Source organism: Toxotes jaculatrix, chromosome 18 (genome assembly GCF_017976425.1).
Source record: "Toxotes jaculatrix isolate fToxJac2 chromosome 18, fToxJac2.pri, whole genome shotgun sequence".
Taxonomy (NCBI): Eukaryota; Metazoa; Chordata; class Actinopteri; family Toxotidae; genus Toxotes; species Toxotes jaculatrix.
In genome coordinates, this window is record NC_054411.1 from 11,887,385 (window position 1) to 11,903,125 (window position 15,741).

Genomic DNA, 15,741 nt, shown 5'->3' on the forward strand with positions numbered 1-15,741 from the left:
GTTGATGTTGGCATGAATGTTTTTGGGGGTTTTTTTTTTTTTTTTTGCACTTTAATAAACCAATTTGTCAGCTGCATGATCAAAGTCAGATGGAGGAGGGGGAGACAATGTGAGTGAGTCTGTCTGAGAGACAGAGATTTTGTAAGTTATTCACGTTTTATTTATTTCTCAATAACCATCTGTTTTTTTTAAATCTCAGAACCTAAATGTCACATAATTATAAAATCTCCTTGTTTTATATAGTGACACATACTGGGATAAATGCCATTTGCATAACGGCTAACTTGGCACTTCTGAGCAACAAGTCTGTATTTTGCACATTATCTATCTATCTATCTATCTATCTATCTATCTATCTATCTATCTATCTATCTATCTATCTATCTATCTATCTATCCACTCCTGTCTCCTGTCTCCTGTCTCCTGTGACAGGAAAGCAGGATGTTTGAAATCCAGTGAACCTGAGTGATTTACAGTGTGCTTTGTGGTAGCACACGCTCACCCAGCATCTAATTGCTTTTTTAAAATCGTCTCTTCCATGGGGGATTGGTTGTTTGGCGTCAGTGCATCACAGAGAAGGACCATTGTGTCAAAGCCTGTCATTATTTCTCTAACAACCCCCCCCCCCCCCTCCCCATCCTTCACCCCCACTCCTGTGACAGCTCACTCTGGGTTTGAAAACACTCTTGTGTCCAAATGTCTCAGATGAGACACAGGTTGTTTGGCTGATCAATATTTCCCGAAAGATTCCACATGTTTTAAATGCATGAGTGATGCAGTTGTAAACTGTAGTGTCACCGAGTTTTTTTTTTTCTTTTATTCAACAGCACATCCTCCATTGGTTAAATTTGGTGAGGGTGGGGTCTCACTTAAGAGCCATTGACGTAGCCCTCTTTGGTAATGGCTTTTAACAGAGACGCAGTCGGTGCAGGGACAGAGAAAAGTGTTTTGAGACAAAGATAAAGAGGGGAAACACAAAAATGAAGTGGTGAGGAGGTTTGAAGTGTTATGAATTGGTACATGATGTTGCTATCGTGCTACCCTGCGCTCTTCAAACCTTTGTGGAGCCTCTGGAGTGGGCACAACTGGTGTCCTCTCATATTCACAGCAGCAACCGGTTGGTTTTGAGCATCAGGTGAGCGTTTCAGATAAAATTCCTACTTCTCCTTCTTCCTCTGGGCGACACACTCGCACACTTTTAACAGAAGAGCAGAGAGAGTGGACGCACCTTAACAAGTATGACCAAAGGATCCGCGCCCTGACGCGCTCCGGTGCGTGCATGTTGGACCGGTGAGTGTGGACTAGTATGAAGCGCCATGGCTTGGTGTGACCGCGGGGTTCAAACGCTGCTGGCCACCGTGGGGGCTTTCGCTGCCTTCAGCCTGATGACCATCGCCATCGGCACGGACTACTGGCTGTATTCGCGAGCGTACATCTGCAACGGCACCAATGCCACCACAGACGAGACCCAGTCGCAGCCCAAAACCAAGAAGGGCGATCTCACCCACTCCGGGCTGTGGAGAATCTGCTGTATCGAAGGTGAGTCTGTTCTCATTTTGGGTTCCTGTACACATGAAACCCGTTAACACAGACAGGGCTCTGTATTTTAATAGGCGGTACAGTTCCCTAATGTTTTCGTACAACAAATAGTTTTAGTTTCCGAGGTGGAGTCTTTTGTTTCTCTATGCGCACAGGCATTCGAGCGCACAAAGCACGCACTCCCTTTACGCACACCAAATGTGTCTATCGGCAGATGAAGAAAACAAATCAGAAATATGGAACAACTTTCAAGGGCTATGGGTCAAATGGAGAAAGTGGATTTTTATCAGTTGAAGTGGCAGGCTGACGAGAAACAAGCGGACGAGGTCCCGCTGAGCGCCTCTACGGCTGTGTCTCAATAAGGATGCGATGCCAAGCCGGCGCGTCTGAGCCCATTCACTTTTAAGCCGGTTGCTGCCAGGAAATGTGCGCGCTATTAGTCTACTTTCATTCATGTCTTCATTGTATCCGATGCTGTTGCTTGGCAACGTCCCTGAAATCGCTATGGAAACATGCCCGGTGATTTAAAAATAGATGACTCTGAGTTCACGTCATGTCCAAGCAAAATAGATTTTTTTGGTAATAGACTATGAGATAAACATCCCCCTACTCTTTCTTTTCTTTTTTTTGAAAGTGTTTTTGAATCATTTTACAGATTTTATGTTTTTAAACAGAGTTGCGTTGGATATGACGTCTTATTTCAGAGGCAGACAGACACTCATTCATTGACCAATCTTCCTTCCGGCCACCCCTTGACTCCTCGCCTCAGCCATCAGCGGGTGAACCGATGTGACTGGATGGTTTTCTCCATGGCACATGACGCAGAAATTCATAGAAAAATGGTTCAAACAAATTAACATGTATATGTCATATGTCTCTTCAAAAAATGTTTAGAGACGTTTAAAAAAAAAAAAAACCATCAGAAACGGACAAAACATTTCTTTAAATTCACCGCAGATATCACGTGTGTACAATTCATTCTCAAAAATGTTTTGCTCTTGTGAATAAAGAGAATTCACAAAATCATAAATCAATAAACAGGGCCTATCATATGAAACGCTATGTCAAAACATAATCTTATCTTCAGTTTGCTGCGGAATAGTTTGGCCACAAGCTCAGGCAGGCACCTCAGAGAGATAAATGTATATACAGGAGGAGGTGTCCACCCCAAACACAGCACATTGTGTTCCGGCGGCAGGTAGAAACGTGACACAGTCTTATAACCATTTCTGGAGCATTATTTTAGACACAGAAATAAAATTCCGAGCCCAAGAGCAAAAACTTATTTTGTCTCCTCCTAAGCACCAACTGAAAAATTGATTCAAAAATGTTCTTTTATACATTTCCCTTTGCTTTGTCTGTATTGTCTTTGGTGTATACTGTAACATTTTATATTGATACCAAGCTATTTATTTATCCATTAAAAGGCATCGGAATCAGTTTTGTTTCTTCTGTCCTCAAAACAGCAGAACATTGTACATGTTGTCCTCCAAAAAAAGGGGTGGGAGGGCAGGACTGGACATTAGAAACTTTTATTGCCTTTGTAAAAATGAGTTTTGATGTTGCATCAGGTGCTCTTCAACACCTGCAGTTTATTCTTTGAATCGGTGAGCTTGTGTTCATTCACACTTTCAGGACTTAATGCCATCAGAGCCCACGTATTGGGCGTAGAGTCAGCTGTCAACGGTGATTAAACTGTCTCTGGGCTCATCCTGTTGTGAAGATGCACGCTTTAGACACATGTGAAGAACAACCTGGTGTGTCATGACACTTGCAATTTATGGAGAGCCATGCTTGACTTGGCACCTGTCCGTGATGTGGACAGATGAACACTCATGCATTAGATCCTGAGAAGTGACAATACATTACAAATGCCAGCCAACTATTATATCAAGCGTGATTTCCCCTCAGAAATAATGAAAGGTAATAATGAAAAATAAACGACGATAGTGGATTAATGACAGTAGAGACTGAATCAGTGTTGATGAGGCTGGGGACAAAGACCGTCTCTGTGCAATGAGGCTTCTTTTTGAAAGCATCATTTGCACAAACAAAGGCCAGCTTATGATATAGTTCCCTCCAGTGCTAATAGTTTCACTTCTGTGCCTCTGCTTAAAACTACAAGCTGCTGGACGGTGGCTCTGTTGTCATGGAGACTCATAAGTATAGGGGAGAAGACAAGAAAGGAAGACTACCCCCTCCATCTCCCCTTCCACACACACACACACACACACACACCCCTCTGGTCATAATGACAAAAACGCTGGGTTATTGACGGGGATGGCTCTGTGTGTATCACAGCTACTGGGGAAAACATCACCACGTTTGGCTGAACAGATTGCAGCGACAACATGTCTTTCTCTCAACAACAACACATTGTTGTAACACACATAGCGGCCGTTCTGAACTCTCCAACCCTTCTCTCTTCTTCTCAGAGCCACATAATGAATGTGTTTTAGTGTTTCCAGTCACCTTGCTCAACATGCGTTACCTCTTCTTCAGCAGGCGTGCATGACATTTAAGGAGCAGGCAGCAATATATTGAGTGAGGCCACTTTACAGCGAGGTCAGCACTACCCTCATTTAAGGAGTCCTTTTCATTTTTCAACAGCTGTTTTGATTTTTTTTTGTTTTCTCTGTTTGTTTTCCCACATGAACATCATGAGGCCAGGGTAGCACCCTCGAGTGCACTGAGTGCTCCTAATTTGCATCAGAATCAGCAGTAGATCAGAGGCTGTTGCTTATGTGTGACTCCAGTAAATAAAACTAACTCTAAGCATGAGCTATAACCTAATGAAGAATCCAATTAGCAGGTACATATTTACAGTAAACATCCCAGCTGGTGGTGGGTTGGTGTGAGTGGCAAGGCAGAGCTGTTTTTTTTTTTTCTTGAGGGACAGTGGATGTGTGTATTTGTGAGGTGGCATTAGTTTAGGAAGGGTGGTGGGGGGGCCGGGGGGGGGGGGGAGGGGGGGGGGGGGCAGTTTGCCGTTGCAACATACTCCACAAGTCTGTAATTAAAACGCAACAACTGAGAAGCCATGCGGGGGCACTAATTAACCAGCAGGCCCCAACTTCCACTTCTGTCACTCTGTCCTTTTCTGCTTGATGTGCACTCTCTCTTTTCATCCCTTTATAGGTTTAACTCGTCCATCCTCATCATTCTTTTATCTGCCTCATCATGGCTTTTTCTTCTTCTGTTCTGCCTTTTTTTAATGAAGCCCCTGTCTTACCCAAACCCCCCAGCTCCTTTTAAATTTTAAATTTCTCTTCTCTTCTCTCTTGCAATAAGTAAGTTTAAAGGGCAAGTCTGGCATTTTGGGAAATACACTTACTGACTTTGTTGCTGTGAGTTATTAAACAAATGGTATATGTTAGTTTGTGAGCTTTGGAAAGGTAGCAGCCCCTGACAGAACAGATTCTGAGTAAGACCCGACATGTTCATAACATTAGCCAAATGACCATTGCACTGTATGCATTTGTTCCTCCAGCCTTGCTCATCTTCTTTGGGTTTAAGGGGAGATCAGGCACCTGTTGGCACATCAACACCACCTACAGTATACAATCATTCAATATTGCGTGGGCTTTCCCCAACCTTGCTCCACTCATGCTCAACGAGTTAGTTGCTCACCCACATCACTGCGATTGGCTGCTCCATCTCAATGATTTAATGTCACGTGCACTTACAATTCACAAAGATTTCATCGGAGGAAGCCGAGATGAAAATTTAGCATGAGAAAAGCCATGTGTGGCTGTCTGTCTCAAAAGTGTGTCTCATGCTTAAACAAGAAATTCTTCAGCATATCGAGAATGCATTATATATGTACATTTTTATAAGTAAGTGACGATGCATAATAGCCTTCACAACAGACCACATGTGGCAATAGATCTTTAATTTTCTCCCAACAACATGGCTACACACGCACAGTCTACCCCAAGCAGAGCTATATTTGAAAAAATTGCAGCCTGGTGACAATTTAATTAACCAACTGTCAGTCATATCAACACTGAATCACTGATGTGCTCGCCAAATTGCTTTTCTTTCATCCTCACTTGGATTGAACAAAAAAAAAATGGAAGGGTTTGTTTGATTGCACAGATGCTTTTATATTCTGCCCTGGCATTCCCTGCTTCCAAAGTAATAAATGTTTGTGTCGCTAAGTCTGTGTGAGTTGTGCGTGCATGTCTGCATTTGATATCAAGCCCCAGTAACAGTGCTCTATCTGTTTACAGCTTTATAAAACCTAATCATCCCACCTGCTGTACACCACAGAGCGTCCTCCCTCATCAGCGGTCGCACTTTTCCGTTGCACATCTAAAAGCAAAGAGGATAAGTACAGGAGCAAAGCTGAACAAGGTGTTTCTGCTCTGGATTGTTGTAGATCTGTTATGTGTAGCATTACTAAAGGTATGTCACCCATGGGAGGCTACGCAGTTCTAGTGAAATACAACAAGACAATCACTTGTGATTGGTTTATTCATCAGTCCATTTGCAGAGCTATTGATGTGTGAAAATGAGGTAGTGGGAGCATGTGTCGCATGGAGCTTGTCATGATATACTGTACTCCTGGAGACACCAGAGTGAGCAAGTGCTGGACTCGATGAGACAAAGCCATTGGTGTATTCCACTGAGGCTGCTCCCTTATTGGCTGAGTTAATTCAAAATAATGACGATGTGCATCATCCTGTTGCCAGTGGCACCACTGCTGTGACAGCTGCTCCCAGTACACCGTGTGTGTGTTCTTACACATGTCCGTGTGCTTACGTGTGCATGTGTCCATTAGTGTTTGCAGTCATGTACTGTTAAGTGGTGACAGATCTGCGAAAAGGAAGGGGGTTTGACGGTGAGGTGCCATCTCTTATTTGGTGGGTAATATCAAAATACAATGAAGATGTCAAAAGCATCCTTGGAGATTGTTTATGTAAATGAGCTTATTAAAGACTAACAGTGGTTGCCATGGAGAAGAGGAGGAGATGCTCAGCATGGGGCTTTGCAATTCCAGTCAGGCCCAGGGAACCCATTATTTGCCATGTAATGTGCTGATTGTGTAAGATTAATTCACAATTTGTCACAACACAATCACCTTGTAACACCGCCCCCCCCAATTTTGAGGATAAACACCATCTTTATTTGTCACCAGCACCTTAAAAACATGTGTAACATGGCCAGCTGTCTGTATGTCTGTGTGACCAAACCCCTGTCTCTACTTTAACAGTTGCTACATTGCACAACTGCCCTTTTTGGCACCATCCAGATTTTGCCATTTAATGCTCTTTCTGCACTTTACCGACTTCTTTCTTCCTGATTCCCTGTTCTCTTCCTCTGGCTGAGTCCCCTCTTTCATGTGGCCTCTATCTTTTTTCCGTTCCCATCATTCCTCTGCTCTCTGTGCTTTTGTTGTTTCATTTCCTTGTACCTTCTTCCCTTGTTTAATCTCCACTTCCTCCCCCCTCCCCCCCAGCTAGTCAGTATTCAGACTTTATTTCATTTTGCAAAGACTCCATCTGACAGCCTGCACACACACGCACACACGCGTGCGTGTGCACACACACACACACACGCGCACACACACACACAAACTAAACGTAGAGCTGATAACTGTCACTCATAAATCATGAGCTTCCAGGCCTCGGCTTATAATCAGATTCCAAATCAGTTGCAATATTGTCTTCTATTTCTTCCATTCTCACTCACACATACACACAAACACATACACACACACACACACACACACACACACACACACACACACACACACACACACACACACACACACACACACACACACACACACACACACAAACACATACAGGAGACAAGACAGAGGAATCAGACAACCTGGAGTAGCTGGGGTCTGGACTTGAACAGAGGATTGTGTATAATTCAAAATTAATAATAGCGTTCTCTGTTCACAGTGAAAGGTGTATTTTGTGTGCAGTTTTAATATAAAAGCAGTTTGTTATTTCAGTTTCGTAGAAATGACACAGGTATAGACACACACACACACACACATATACACACTCTACAAGCAAACATGCAGATTTTATGTCCTTTTTAAGCAATTAACAAGACAGCAAAGGTGTCTGTATTTTTGTTATCTTCACTGTTTTTGATCTAACCATGTGAGCCAGATGTGTTCACCAGGCGCAAAGTCTCACATTGCTGCTTAAAATAGTCCATAGCCCTTTTTTCCATCAGTGACTAGACACAGAAACGTGTGCTCCATTTCTACTGACTGATTTGACGCTAATTAATTTGATGTCCCTTATTAAGCAGCAGACCTAGTTAATGGAAGCAAGCGTGCCCTTAAGAGCTGTGCCACACACAATGATGGCTGTGCCGCTCACCCTTGGACACCTGGGAAATGGAGTTGACAGGTGTCTGTCTGTCCCCAGCACAGTCAGTTAATATGAAGGCTGACATTTATACGGTGGCAGGTCAGCTCGAATCTCTGCTGCCTTTTGGGCCATAAGGGATACAAGGGTTGGCTTTGTATTTATGAGGTGGGATAAATAGAAGTCTTTTTTGCTTACAGTGATACAGGCAAAGCTTAAGAGAGGTTGAGCCAAATGACAAAAGTTTTCCCCTCCTCCAAACAGCAATTGACGAGTCATATTTTAACAACCATGACTCGGTCCAGCATGGTCTTGTTTGGATTTCTTTACATGCTCGTAACACTATGACGAACTCGCTTTACACCGCAATTAAAGAAAAATTCTAGTCCTATGTTTACATACCCAGCTTTAACCTTAGCCAGATGTCATGTACATAGCCATCAAGTGCATACTACAGACACCTGTTACAGAATTCTTATTTTAATACAAGACACCTGAAGATATGTAACAGTCAGCCAAAGCTACCTTTAGCGAGCTATAGCTACAGCTATTAGAATTTGCCAAAGAGAGTTGTCATTTTAGCAAAATCGTCATCGGCTTGAAATGAGAAGCCTGCTTGTGTTCAACGATATTTTAAATCAAAGACTTATTGCTTTAAAAATGACCAAGATTTCAAGTGGTAAATGTGACACTGTCATCACAGTAAATTATGTCGCATTATGTGAGAACCAAATGCCTGACAGGCGTAGCAGCAGTAACTAAGGCTGGTGGGACTTTGCAAATGGCCAATTGCTTTCCCTACTCTCACATGCAGACAAATGGAAAGATATGCACATGAACACATAATACACAGAAAAACATTGATATGCTTATGTTAAAATATGCAAATTAAGCAACAGCCCAGCCCACCTTTAATTACGTGGGTGTTGTTTGCAGAATGACTAAAGTGTTAAGGGTGTTCACAGCCCAAATGGTAAATGAATAGCCAAAGAGCTCCTAGCATTTCCACCACTGCACTGAGCACATCCATTAAACCCACCCCCAACCCCTTCTCTCTAGACAAGGTGTTGTTTATACCCCTGCTCAGTCACTGCTACAGGCTTCTCTCAGCTTTAACCTCCCTCTCACTCTCACCCTCCACTCCATCCTCCCGCTCCAGCTCACCTCAGCATTAAAAGCTTCCAGCGCACAGTCCTTTGTTGTTCAAATAGGCTTCTTGTGCCTCCCAGCACTCAACCATTTACCTGAGCTTGATTTGGACACGCACCACGACCCATCAAATCCCTGCGGGCAATGCAATCTTAATCACACAACCTTATGGCAAACGTATGCACTGATCTTCGAAACACAGACTCCCCCTGCTCAGGTTGACGTTCGTCTCGTCAAATATGTGTGCACTGAGCTGTGATCTTTCGTTTGCTGGGATTCACAGTTCAACAACAACATTTTAAGTCAAAGGTCAAGGTCTCACCCATGGTTGAAAATGAGAAATCACAAAGAGTGTAATGAGTTAATCCTATAGAAAATGCAGTAGCGATTGTTTGCTAAATGCATGGATCCAGTTTGATCTATCTAAGGCGAGCTATGAGGAGGAGATTTAATTTAATACGGAAAGAAAAAGAGACAACAATGGTTTTAGAATAAAGTGCTTATTAGAAAACAGGAAAAGCTTAAATCGGGTTGGAACAACAATCTACAAGGTATTTTCACAGTTAAAATTCTTCCATTAAACAGTATAAATAACACTTTCCTGACTGTGTTATCCATTGTTAACAGCTGACCAAAGAAACTTAATGGAAGACAAAGTTCAGTTAAATTAATCAGAAAGGCTGTGTTTCCCTTTTATGTCCTGCTGCTCCTGTTGCCTTTTCTTTACAAGGAGACAGCACTGTTAAGACATGAGAAAAAAAAAACCTCCATCCTCTTTTATCTGAGACAAGGGCACAGGAGCGTCTTACTCAGGTGGACACAGTTTAACAAAAACAGGTCGCCGGGCAGGGAGCAGCTGTGGCTGTGACTCCAGCACCCACACAGCCTTCAGCCAGCTGAAACCAACTGGAGTTTGATAAATTCACAGCAAAAGCGTGACTCACTGAATAAATCCAATTTAAGTTCAGCTTGCTTCTAAAGGCGATTAATGCATATGTTCTTGATCCTATCTGTTGGCTTAAACAGGTTTCATCCCCTGATAGACATATACAGTATAAGACTGTTAAGACGGTTTGTGTACAGTGGACGATAGTTCATATTTGATATGAAGTCTTTGTCTTTTTGTCCTGCAGGTATCAATCAAGGCAGCTGTTACCGAATCAACCATTTCCCTGATGACAACGACTACGACACAGACAGCTCTGAATATCTTCTGCGTAAGTGCTCTTCACTCTCCTCTTTTTCAGGCATTGTGAAAACATCCATTTTTTTTTTTTAAGGGCAAGCAGGAAGTCCACCGACCTTCAGCGTGTTATTATGCTCAGAAACTGATAAAACAAAGGCACAAAGTGAGCAGAGAAATGTGACAGTATTCAGTAAGGCAGGATTTTAATGCTGCACATGTCCAGGGTTGCAAGCATTATCAGACCATAACCTCATCATGTTTCTAATTAATTAATTTTTAGAAACTTTCTGACAGTGTTATCCCTCACAGTTACTGAGGTCCTAGTCCTAATTAATTACCCGTTTCTCAGCGAGAAATTTAAAGTTAACCTTGTCAAGAGTTTCGATTGGTCCTGGTCGAATGCAGTGCTTCTTATTTGTTAATCAGTTTGTTCCAACCCTACAAACAATAACTTAACACTGTGGTTTCAGACATGGAGCTCAAACATAGAAGAGGCTCATTATAATTTTCCTGTTAAGATTTGGAAGCATTAAAAAGGCGTGAAAAATAGTGTACAACTTGCAGAGCAAACACTCACACATTTTTTTTAATCGTTTGTTTTTAATTAATTACTTTGAATGATGCTGGTGCAGGATCCGCAGCTCATTTGCATGTTCCCATAATTTTTCTCTTTTTTCTCTTTTTATAATATATTTCTATCATTTTGTGAGACGTGCTCACTGCAAGAGGAATGTATTCTCATTTGTGGTTGCAGTAACAATGTTTGGCTACAGAGGAAGATAAAAATTATTGTTAAAACCAGACTAAACCAGTCTGGTAAAATCCAAGGTATTCTTCTGTGAAAACTGGTTTTAAAAAATGACCAAGCTTACACAATTTGTGATTAGTTATTAGATTAAAATGGGGATATTCAATCAGCAAAGGGCTTTCATTTAAAGAGCAGCCAATTCAGTATCTGCCTAATATGCAGAGAAGAACAAAGAGGGCTTATCAGACTTTGGACAAAGTCCAAACTCAGTCCATTAGCAAGACTAAATAAAAGGAGGGCTTAATAAAAAGATTTTACAGCTGAATAGGCTCGTCCATCCTTGGAAACTTGTAAAATGGCACAGTGATTCATTTCTGGGGAGGTGATAGTCAGTGAGAGCTCTTGTCACATCCCACAGCTGATTAGCAAAGCTTTGTCACAACAAGGCCCCAAAGTATAAATGATAATGGAGTTCTCAAAAATGGATGGAGAAGAGGTGGAGAAGAGGTGGAACTAGATAGATGAGGGCTCAGCAGGGTAATGAAAAATCAAATTATTTAAAAGAGACTCATTTTTCTTTTAACAACTATGTTGTTAAAAGAACTTACAAATTCTACATCCTATTTACCTGTTATTAATATATTTATTATATTACTTTGGTATCTATAAAATCCCTTATCATGCAGTGACTTACTTTAGTTAATGGTCTCTTTGCAGGTATAGTTCGTGCCTCCAGTGTGTTTCCCATCCTCAGTACCATCCTGTTGATGCTGGGCGGGTTGTGCGTCGGGGTGGGCCGAGTCTACAACAAGACAAACAACGTCCTCCTCAGTGCAGGCATTCTCTTCGTAGCTGCAGGTGAGCTGGAGGATTACATACACTGTCAGCCGTGCTCCCAGCGAGGAGCAATCATCCCGGGGCCGGGGTTTGATTATGAAGCAAGGCAGCTGAATGTGGCACCTGTGGTCACACATTGTACTTCATCAATGGTGCAATCATAAAGACCAAGTTCAGTACCCACTGAAGGAGGTCAGGATTTCCATTCATCACAGACCTCACACAGGAGTGATGAGGACACATGTCATTAAGGGCCGTGGTACTGATGAGAGTCCTGCAATCATTGGCTGATGATAGTGGTGTTTCAGGGATTTCATCACTGTTACTGATTAATGGATGATTGATCATTGTTGGCTCTTCCTTTTTGCTTTTCCTGTTTACTTGTTTGTTTACACTGTTTTGTTCTATGTCTGTGTCTTTTTTTTTTTTTTTTAATCAGGTCTGAGCAACATAATTGGCATCATCGTCTACATCTCGAGCAATGCAGGAGACCCCAGTGACAAACGTGACGATGACAAGAAGTACACTTACTCCTACGGCTGGTCCTTCTACTTTGGCGCCCTCTCCTTCATTGTGGCTGAAACTGTGGCCGTCCTTGCCATCAACATCTACATTGAAAAAAACAAGGAAGTCCGCTGGAAGGCGCGGCGCGAGTTTATCCGTTCGCTCTCGTCCTCCTCCCCGTACTCGAGGATACCGAGCTTCCGCTACCGCCGACGGACATCGCACGCCAGCTCTCACTCTACAGAGGCGTCTCGGGAGAACTCACCGGTGGTCGGCCTGAAGGGAGCGCCATCTTCCAGCGGCCCCCTGGACGAGCTGTCCATGTACGCCCTGGCGAGGGACAGTGTGACGGATAACACATACAGCCCTGAACATGAGGCGGCAGCTGAGTTCCTCCAGGTTCATAACTGTTTCCCTAATGATCTAAAGGACGGGGTGAATCGCAGGACCACACCGGTGTGAGTGGCATACAGCTGGGCTCGAGGTTCACCTGGAGGAGGATGAACAGGAAATGATGAGTGGGCTGGCCTGCTGGAGCCTGAGTGCTTGCGACAGCCTGCCATTTTAGAGGCACAGTTTTCAGAGAGACAGTCCTTTTTGAAAAGACCACAGAGAGAAGAGGGGACAGTCAGCCAGAGAGAGAATGAGCCATTCAAGAGAACCTGATTATTTTACCTGCTTTTTAGAGACCATCAAAGCAGAATAGAGTTACCATTGTCTGTGCTGTAGCCAGTGCGAAATTAGTGTTATCTTTCAACTGTGTTAAAATGCTTAAATGAGCAATGTGTGGATCATGACCTTTGTTTGTGTAATGGTTGCTACACATCATGGGCAAACTTGAGGATGAAGTGTTGAGGTGTGCCAATCAGCTGTATTCTACCTATAAATTATTTAACAAGGTGCTAAATGAAATGTACTCTTCAACTTGAAAGTGTTCCATTTGTGCGTGTAGTCAAAGTGTGGACCTCTCTCCAGAGTTTCTGTTGTGTCCTCATAACCAGTTTGCTTGCCTTATACTCACAGGTTTGAAAGAGACAACAGCCCCTCCCCCTTTCAGCTCTGTCTCTCAGAATAATGTATGGCCTTTTAAAGAAACCCAAATTATAAATATTTTTCAAACATTTTTCCACTGGTTTGGAAGTCAGTGTCTTAACAAAATGTTTGACTTGCTGAGTTGTAATATAGTGGACGTTAAGTACTTTAGCACATTTGTACAAGTGGACCATCCAGTCCTCCAAACAACATGAAAGGTTTTGTCTCCCTCGCTGCCTCTTCCTTAATCCTATTTTTCTCTGACATTTGTCAGTGGAACAAAATGTTCGTGGTGTCAGTGGAACACCTCTGTTCAATGGTCCCTTTTTATTCACTTCCATATCAGTCCGCCGTCCTTCCATCACAAGCCCCCGATGGATGTGACATTGTGTACGTGCCTGTCGCAAGAGAGGAGCAGCTGACAAAAAGAGGGTGCCCAGAACTGTGAAAATGGCACAGGTCAGGACTTCCTTTTGCTCTGAATGCAGCCCGGCATCCAGAGTGTTAAGTGGATAAGGATCTGAGTCAGGCAGAGAATGCATGTCTGTCTATCACGCCGCTTGTGAGTCCATTTGGTTGCCTTCCTCCCTCCCCCCCATGTCAAACAGAAACTCCAGACAGAGGCAGAGGGAGCTGTCTGCGACTATATCCCTGAAGGATTTGTCTCTAATAACCATACATGTGTGTCTACTGTCATCCTGCACGTCCATCTCTGCTCTGTCTTTTGGTTTTCTCAGGAAATACTGTGTTGTTGTGGCAGGTTGGCCGCTTTTGAGGTCCTCTCCTTGCTTTGTGGCAGTGCTGGGAAATGGACCGGTGATAAAGACAAACCTGGTGAAAATAATTTGGAGAAACAAAATGCCATTATTGTATTTAGAAAATGCTGTGAGGGTTTGCTTGAGCTTGCTCCAAGAACCAGCTGGCGTGGGTTTTTCCAGTCTTAGGGCTATTCAGTTGGTTCTGGTTTGGCAAGCGAGCTCACTCAACCACAGAATAGTATTTGATTGTATTTAGTGTGCTTGATATTCCATTAGAGATACCACTTCATGTACCAGACTGGGCTCATGTAAGAGAAAGCCATCAGTATGATCTGTTCTGAGTGTAGATCTTATGCTTTTATATTACAGTGTTGGGGGGGAAAAAAATCAAATGTGTTTGTTTGTAATGTAAAGCTGTAAAGTTGTATATAAAAGTACAATAAAAAATACAAAAAAAAAAAAAAAAAAAAAACATTGAATGTTCAAAGACATTAACAGAGGCTTCAAAGCATTATTTTACTGAACAATGTCTCATTAATAATGCCTTGATGCATTCTGGCACTGGTCATACAGTTACATTTACCATTTTATATTCAGGTAAACACACTCCGGATTTGCTGTTATCAGTTAATTAACCTAACTATTGAATATTCTGTTTTGTAAGGTGACGTATAGTAAGTACATTTAGGAGAAGAAACTATATTTTCTATGCCATGTGTATGTGGCAACTGTACTTTACTGTATGTGCTTATATTGATTAATGGCTTACTATTGTTGTGAAACAAGCACATCATTTTTTTTTTTCCAAGAAATTAACTGTAAACATTTGAGCGGCGATGTTCAGAAGGGAATGGTGCTAATTGGATGAGTTGGGTAATAAAAAAATCACAAGGAAAGAAACTGAGGCAATTGTTGTGTTGTATCAAAAAAATGAATTCCTTGTCCTAGATACAGAATGTTTCAAGTACAAACTCACTGATTTTGCATCACTATTAAAGGTATTTTCATTTTTTGATATTGGATAGTAGAGTGCCTTTGTTTTATTTATAATAAATTCTTTGTCCTGTTTTTATTGTTCCAATCAAACAAGCATTTTATTTTTAAATCTGAAATTACCTACATTGTTTTTCCTCAGTGTTGCTTTTTAGTTATGACCCCAAACATGTACATACACATACAAACTGTACATAGAGAAATAAACTAAATCAGGGTTATATTGTTGTGCTTTAGTGGTGATTTCTTTAACGAGACTGTCTGCAGCAGTCTGCAGCCACGCGAGCTGCTCTGCGAGGCTGTGGTGCTGTGAGGTAACCGCTAACATCAAGATGCTAACATGCTGATGTACTGTTCACCGCTGTCACCATTTAAGTTTAGTTAGCATGCTCACGTTTGCAAATTACAACACAGTTCAGCTGAGTTCTCCTAAAAATTACGTTCAAACACTACAAAACAGCAACAGCAAACAGGTTTTGTGGGAAAAATAACTGTTACCGGACTACGTTTTCTCTTAATGTAATGAGGATAGGTTGTTAATTTCCGTATGACACGTGACTTCAAACACAACATCTTTATTTACATTTAACCAAAATCTTTTTCTCTAACCTTAACCAAAGCACTTTTGTTGCCTGGATTACTCTGGATGCAAATTTCATT

The 15,741-nt window shown here is 42.2% G+C and overlaps 1 protein-coding gene across 1 annotated transcript; it reads left to right on the top strand.

Moving 5' to 3' along the window:
* Positions 1 to 1,316: 1,316 nt before the first annotated feature.
* On the top strand, positions 1,317 to 15,146 carry LOC121199076 (voltage-dependent calcium channel gamma-4 subunit-like). The gene is made up of 4 exons (XM_041063535.1): positions 1,317 to 1,539; positions 10,157 to 10,240; positions 11,675 to 11,815; positions 12,234 to 15,146. Exons 1-4 carry the CDS (start codon positions 1,317 to 1,319, stop codon positions 12,758 to 12,760), a joined length of 975 nt encoding a protein of 324 aa, XP_040919469.1. The 3' UTR covers positions 12,761 to 15,146.
* The last annotated feature ends 595 nt before the right edge of the window (positions 15,147 to 15,741 follow it).